This window comes from Rhinoderma darwinii, chromosome 3 (genome assembly GCF_050947455.1).
Source record: "Rhinoderma darwinii isolate aRhiDar2 chromosome 3, aRhiDar2.hap1, whole genome shotgun sequence".
Classification (NCBI taxonomy): Eukaryota; Metazoa; Chordata; class Amphibia; order Anura; family Rhinodermatidae; genus Rhinoderma; species Rhinoderma darwinii.
This window is the reverse complement of record NC_134689.1, coordinates 356,956,346-356,964,073: the sequence shown is the minus strand read 5'-3', so window position 1 is coordinate 356,964,073 and position 7,728 is coordinate 356,956,346. Positions and strand designations below refer to the sequence as shown.

Genomic DNA, 7,728 nt, shown 5'->3' with positions numbered 1-7,728 from the left:
TGATTTACAAGAACACCCAGATCCTTCTCAACAAGTGAATCCGCCAGTGTAGCTCCCCCTAGGACATATGATGCATGCAGGTTGTTGGTACCCAGATGCATAACTTTACATTTATCTACATTAAACTTCATTTGCCAAGTGGACGCCCAAACACTTAGTTTGTTTAAATCTGCCTGCAATTCACAAACATCTTCCATAGTCTGAACTATATTACATAGCTTGGTGTCATCTGCAAAAATAGAAATAGTGCTATTAATCCCATCCTCTATATCATTAATAAATAAGTTGAATAATAGTGGTCCCAGCACTGAACCCTGGGGTACACCACTTATAACTGGGGACCATTCAGAGTAGGAATCATTGACCACAACTCTCTGGATACGGTCCTTGAGCCAATTCTCAATCCAATTACAAACTATATTTTCTAAACCTATAGTCCGTAATTTACCCATTAGGCGTCTATGGGGGACAGTGTCAAATGCCTTTGCAAAGTCCAAAAACACTATATGTGCACTATATGCAGTAAATCAGTGCTGCCTAGATAACTGCATGGCTCTCTCTGGGCATTTTGTTCGATATGTATCCAGATAATGTATAACACTATGTGGGTACATTTGTATACACAGTACATACATAAATAAATAAATACGATCATTACTAAAGTGGTGCCTAAGTCTATGGGCATAAGTGTTCATCTTTATCAAAATTTATGTGTCCTCTCCCTATTTTCTCAATTAACTTGTGCACAAAAAATAAACATACATATTTTGCCCAGAAGGAGTGTATTTAGACATAATTTGTACAGATGTAGCAATACTTATCTTGAGTCTGATAAGAAATTACGCTGCAGCACGTTATAACTTAAGCCATTGAAAACTATTAAAAAGTTAAGTTGAAGTTTCTTGACACTGTGTCCTTAACGCGTTAAGTGTCAAGTTAAGATCGCTACATCTGTACAATAATGAAAATCCTGGGGTGTATTCACATTCATAAAAAAAAAAACAGATACTATCACTATACTATTTAAAAAAAATCTCCCCCAGATTCTGATCAGTCAGAAAATGTGGGTCCACCTATATATCTTGAATCATTCTTCAACGTCATGCTCCTTGTACTACAGTCGTTTTTCTACCAGCAAATCACAAAAATGAAAAACAAACCACTTGGGTTAAGCCGAGACTTGGTCCCATCAAATTCGTTCGTGAAACATTTGAGAATCTTCCCAATAACATCATACACATCATTGGAACCAGAACAATATATACTTTATGCATAATGTTTTTCAGATTTTTTATTGATAAAAACTACACAAAAGCTATAACTGATCATAATAGTAATTAAAAAATGATACTCTTGTGATTTAACCTTGTCAATAAAATCCAAATAAACCAATATGGGAATGATAATCCTTATATGTATGGAGGGGCCAGATGAAGGCTTCCCGCTGCCTGCACAAGTTTATATTTCGTGATTCACCAGAGTAACTCTAATTGAGGCTAGTCTCTCCCCAAAGCTGTCCCTGTGGCTGACAGTCTGATAAAAAGCAAACCTTTCTAACAGGAAAACAGGAAAGAAACACAGTTCAAAGAGATCCACTGGGTTATTCAACATGAAACAAGAAGCATTCCCTACCCCAAAATCCCCAAAGTCTCCCCATTTTGGTTCATCTGTATTGGAACCATGCAACGTGTAGAAAAAAAGAAACTAAATGTACAAGCAGATATTACTCCCGCATTCAACAGAAGTGGATCCAAAATTGGTTAAGAAATCCTTTGCGTGGATCCAGTGTTATGTTTTTTATTTTATTATTTTATTAACTTTATGTATTTTTTCTTTTTTTTTACACCAGTGGGGCTTAGGATAATACTTTAAAGCCAAAATAAACCCCATGCTGTTCCTAATTCATCCATTAATGTTCCATGGCTCTGCAACCAGACGTCTATTCCGTGCTCAATGTTTTTCGTTTTGCGTTATTTATTGAATATAAGAGCACGCAACTTCTCCAGGGTACTCCAGACAACTGTATCTGTTACTGTGCGATTGTCCACTTCTTCTTCTCCCAAGATGCACAATCCAGGAACAAGACTCCTGACGTTATTGGTTTGGTATCCTCTCAATGTAAATGGCAGGTGCTGCTGAGCGAGCTATGGTGGAGATGTAGCTCTGGTCCCTACTAAGCTCTAGGTTGGTGGTCTCTCTTTGCTCTCGAGATGTCCCGTCATAGCCCTTATTTACAAGGAGTGTCTTGTGTGTCTGGCAATATCCGACCATGGGCGGTTCATAGCTGTAGTATGGTAGAGTCTTGATGTGCCGCGGAATCTGTCCATAGTAAGAGAAAAAAGAAAAAAAAAAGTAATTGTATTTCATATTTACTTTCAGAGAATGGGGAACATTTTGGTTATTCTATTAGTATTTAATAACTCAGGTAAGAAAGGGCATTAAGAATAGTAAGGTTACAATTACAATCCAAGACCTTCAAATGTTAACGCTTTGCATTGGAGAGGTAAAATTCCGTAGCAAATCCGAAAAAATAGGGCATGCGGTGGATTTGAAAATCCAGAGCATGCCCTAAAATCCACATGGATGTTTTCTGCCACGTGTTAATGGAGTTTTGTAAAGCCCCAATCAGTAGCATACAATAGAGGAAGACCTTGGGACTGCTATGGGGTCCTTGGAAATTAGTTGGTCCCATCCACTTAATAATTAGGTAGTGAGAACCTGTGCATTAAGAAAATACACCAGACCCTTCTGTCCCATGTAGCAAATCCTGGCACCATAAGGGCATGACCACACGTGGCGGATTTCCTCCGCAACTGTCCGCATCAATGCCGCACAGAATCTGCGTTGCAGATTCTGCTGCGGATCTGCACAAAATGTGCCGAAAATTGATGCGGACTAGCTGCTGCGGACTGCGGGAAAAGTGCTTCCCTTCTCCCTATCAGTGCAGGATAGAGAGAAGGGACAGCACTTTCCCTAGTGAAAGTAAAAGAATTTCATACTTACCGGCCGTTGTCTTGGTGACCCGTCCCTCCTTCGGCATCCAGCCCGACCTCCCTGGATGACGCGCCAGTCCATGTGACCGCTGCAGCCTGTGCTTGGCCTGTGATTGGCTGCAGCCGTCACTTACACTGAAACGTCATCCTGGGAGGCCGGACTGGAGACAGACGCAGGGAGTTCTCGGTAAGTATGAACTTATATTTTTTTACAGATACATGTATATTGAGATCGGTAGTCACTGTCCCGGGTGCAGAAACAGTTACTGCCGATCGCTTAACTCTTTCAGCACCCTGGACAGTGACTATTTACAGACGTCTCCTAGCAACGCTCCCGTCATTACGGGAGCCCCATTGACTTCCTCAGTCTGGCTGTAGACCTAGAAATACATAGGTCCAGCCAGAATGAAGAAATGTCATGGTAGTAAAACCAATACGCTCCGCAGCACACATAAGATCTGCGGACTTCATTGCGGAATTTTGACTCTCCATTGAAGTCAATGGAGAAATTCCGCCATGAGTCCGCCACTGGTCCGCAACAGACAGAGCATGCTGCGGACACCAAATTCCGCTCCGCAGCCTATGCTCCGCAGCGGAATTTTACGCCTCGTCTAAACGAACACTGCTAAATTAAAGTGTAAGTCAATGGACAAACGGCTCCGCTGCGGATTAACGCTGCGGAGTGTCCGCAGCGGAATTTAAGTGAAATTCCGCCACGTGTGAACCCGCCCTAATGGGGGGCCCAATAAGATCTTTGCTTTGGGCCCCCTCTCTTTTATGTACACCACTGGTACTCTACTATATTGTCGATTTTCGGCAACTTAATCCAATACATCTCAAAGTGACCTATCACAACCGATCACCAACTGTTTTTTTTTTTTTTTTTTTAAATGTTGTACAATCGCAATATAGTATTATTGAGCACTGCAATTTATTTCATATACATTTAGTATACATTAGTATACAATTTGTATACATCTAGATTTCTGCAGAAAATATGAATCCGTTGTTGTATTCTAGAAATGAGCACAATAACTATATGTGCAACAATAAATAATACAATGTATCAGACAGACATCATTAATCTAAGTGGCGTGCAAAATCGAGTAACATAGATTAAAATGAGAAGGAGAATAGAGTCCTGGATAATAAGCTGCACTCACAAATAAGAAAACCAAGGTAGAAATGTATGTGTGGTGAATTATCCTATTATTTCTCCATTTCTATGTAGAATTTATATTCGCTTACGGCATCAATATACTATGTATTACTAAGCATCCGCTGCAAATTTGGTAGTAAAAGAGCATCTTAAGGAAGAGCTAATGACAATGTATACCATAAATTATTGTACAACAATGTATTTCTTATTACATTTTTTATGTTAATTATGCATGAAGTTCTGTCCCAATGGCTCAGGCTGAGCTTACGTCCGTCTCAAAATTCAATAAAAGCTGCATGCTGTCTGGTAGGTGACATTTTTTTAATTAATATTTCATTAAAGTGTAACTATACTTTCATAATGGCTTTGACATGTCATAGTAACATGTCAGAAGTTTTGATCAGTGGGGGTGCGAGATCTAAGACCCCCACCGATCGATAAAACGAAGGGGCAGAAGCGCTTAGACTTAGTGCCCCTTAGTTTTCGATCGGTTTTGCTCTTCGAAAAGCAAAGCGTGCGGTGTACGGATTAGATAGAAAGTCTATGAACCCCGCTCATCTTTTCAAGGAGAGCTAAGCAGAGCCAATCAGAAACTTAGGGGCACATTGCTTATCTGGGCGCTTTTACCCCTTCGTTTTAACAAGTGCTGGGGATCTCAGAGCTCGGTTCCCCGCTGATCAAAACGTATGACATCACTATAATATGTGAAAGGTTTTATGAAGGCTTAGTTACATTTTAAGTGCTAGATGTCTAATGTTAAATGATCAGAAACCAGTGTGACAAATATGAAATGGTACATATGGGAGGGTCATATACAGTATACATATTTTTTTATACATACTCATAAATATACTAGACACCTGGTATTGGAGTCCAGCTCTGTATCTCCTGAAAATTTAGCTACATACAAATAAAATAGCGCCAAATTCCTGATATCAAGACAGTGTTTCGTGAAAGCTAATATTCTTATGGATATACAATGCCCCTCACTTTAAGCACCGAAGGTAGCGCTGCATAATTAGTAAAGCTTAAGTTTTGTGCCAAAATAACATTTGACAGATACAACATGCCATATCACATGATTGCAGTCAAATTCCTGTGTTTTGCCCCCTTCTACTTCAAATTATGTCATCCTGTCTGCATCTGTCAATCAAATGACATCACTTCCTGTCTCAGTGACCATGAAGTCTAGTCACCTAACAGGCCCAACTATCGTGGTCACAGACACAAATTTAAATAGGGGCCTGAGAGTGAACAAGACAGGGAGGTTCCACACATGAATTGTTTTAGGGTCCAAAATTCTGTGTAATTTCTTAATATATCTTTCTAGCAGTTGGAGCTCATTTTTTCATATACAGAGTTCCAAATCTTCTGTATTAACATAGATTCAAAAGATGACATGCTGTCTTCCTGCAGCTGCCACTAGAGGGAGCTTATGAGCCTACTGCAGACTATCTTATTATTGTGTTTAAAGGGGTTGTTGACTAGTTCAGAAAATCCATATCCATATACCCTATTAGGGAATTCTGAGTTAATAGAGAGGAATCCTCTGTTCAGGACCTTTATCTTTTGGCCAGAGTGGAGAGCGGCTTAAAGAGCATCTCTTACTGCCAGGTTTCCCCACAAAATACAGCAGATCGCTGGGAAAACAGGTTTTAATTAGCTTATTGTTGAGAAACCTAATCTAACAATTAGGAGTTGTCCAAAGCAGAAAACCTCTTCAATGTATACCAGTATGCAGTGAGCTCCCTCTAATGGTGGCTGCAGGAAGACTATGCAAAGGATTTGGAGCTCTATATATAGCAGAAAAAAAAAAAAGGAGCTCCAACTGCTCTAAAGATATATGAAGAAATAAATCAGAGCAGAATTTTAAACCTATCTATATAAAAAGCAAAATGGTGTTCAAGGATGGACATTGGCTTTAAAACGCAGCCACCTGTAATGCAGCCATGTGGCAGGTACAGGTGTTACAAATAGACATGAAAAAACAACCATAACACGGTTAATGGAAAGATTTACTTTTGCAGATGTTTCCTGCACAACATTTAAGATTCTGTAAGATGCTCCTTGGCAATAGGCAACACACTGCCCATGTCAGAATTACTGTTACTACACGGGTAGTTTGTAGTCTGCTGCCAAGGAGAACATTAAATGTCATGCAGTCAATTTCAGGTAAATGAAAGCTTTAATCTCAACCGATCTTAGTGACATTGTTAGAAAAAGACTCTACGTTGTCCTGTGTAGTTTAAACCTTAAAGAAGCACTCCACGTGCATTTTTATTTCCCCTCTATTTGTACATTGGTGTTTCACTGGGGTGCTGTGTGCAGAAATATTTAGCTCGGTTTCGGGTCCAGCGCTGCCCATGTGATCACATTCTGACCTGGTCTGGAATCACTACTTTTGAGAAAACCATAATTCAGGCTCCCAATGAATTCTTATGGAGCCTCGTTCTGGCTTGGGAGCCTGAGTTTTGGTTTTCTCAAAAGCAGTGATTCCAGACCAGGTCAGAATGTGATCACGTGAGCGGCGCTGGACCCGAAAATGACGTGATGCACAGATCAGTAAGAGTTTCTGCACACAGCACCCCACTGAAACACCAATGAACAAATGGAGGAGGAGATAAAAAAAAAATACGTGCTCCTTTAAAGAGGACAGGTCATCTATTATCGATCACATCTAAGTTCTGAACTTAGATGTGATCAGTATTAGCTGGAGCCTGTGTGTCAGACATGCAAGACCTACTCTCAGCCGAGCCATCAATTCAGCTAAACCAACGGATTCAGCGGAGAGAGAACTATTTTGCTTCCATGTGTACTGGATGCAAGGAAGCTGTATTGTAAAAAGTGCATTTTAAAAAAAATATAAAACAATTCGAAAATTGCTTAAAAATACATAACACATTTATTTAATACAAAAATAATAGTTCCATTCAAAGGCTTACCGTACATAGCTTTTAATGTAATATCTGGCTGCACCAAAAAAAGCACCACAAAAACACTGATAAAAATGTAATTAAAAACTACACTAAAAACACAAAAAAAGAAGCAAATCGCTGAGTGTGTGTATCCAGCCTTATAACTGTTTTATAGTAATTTGCAGTTTTTCTAGCATAAAAAAAATACCTTTTTCTTCCCTGTGTCCCCCTTGGTGCTGCTGTTAATCTGTGCTGCTGGGGCAGGGCTCTGGTCACAATCAGTCTCCTACCCCCTCTGACAGCTGATAATGTAGTCCCCTTTTACTGCACAATCCAACTTTACAATTCTAAGGGCATGCCCACACGTGGCGGATTTCCTCCGCAACTGTCCGCATCAATGCCGCACAGAATCTGCGTTGCAGATTCTGCGGCGGATCTGCCCAAAATGTGCAGTAAATTGATGCGGACTAGCTGCTGCGGACTGCGGTAAAAGTGCTTCCCTTCTCTCTATCAGTGCAGGATAAAGAGAAGGGACAGCACTTTCCCTAGTGAAAGTAAACAAATTTCATACTTACCGGCAGTTGTCTTGGTGACGCGTCCCTCTTTCGGCATCCAGCCTGACCTCCCTGGATGACGCGGCAGTCCATGTGAACGCTGCAGC

General features: G+C 40.3%; 1 protein-coding gene across 2 annotated transcripts in view; it reads right to left on the bottom strand.

Annotated features, from left to right (window-relative positions):
- Positions 1-1,276: 1,276 nt before the first annotated feature.
- The window catches only part of LRRTM4 (leucine rich repeat transmembrane neuronal 4), a 646,186-nt gene continuing 639,734 nt past the window's right edge, over positions 1,277-7,728 (bottom strand). Inside the window, exon 3 of one of the 2 annotated variants that reach the window (XM_075858547.1) lies at positions 1,277-2,319. In XM_075858547.1, coding sequence (XP_075714662.1) covers positions 2,095-2,319 — 225 coding nt within the window. In that variant the 3' untranslated portion in view covers positions 1,277-2,094. The remainder of the gene's footprint in view (positions 2,320-7,728) is intronic. The other variant, XM_075858548.1, reaches the window with a different exon arrangement.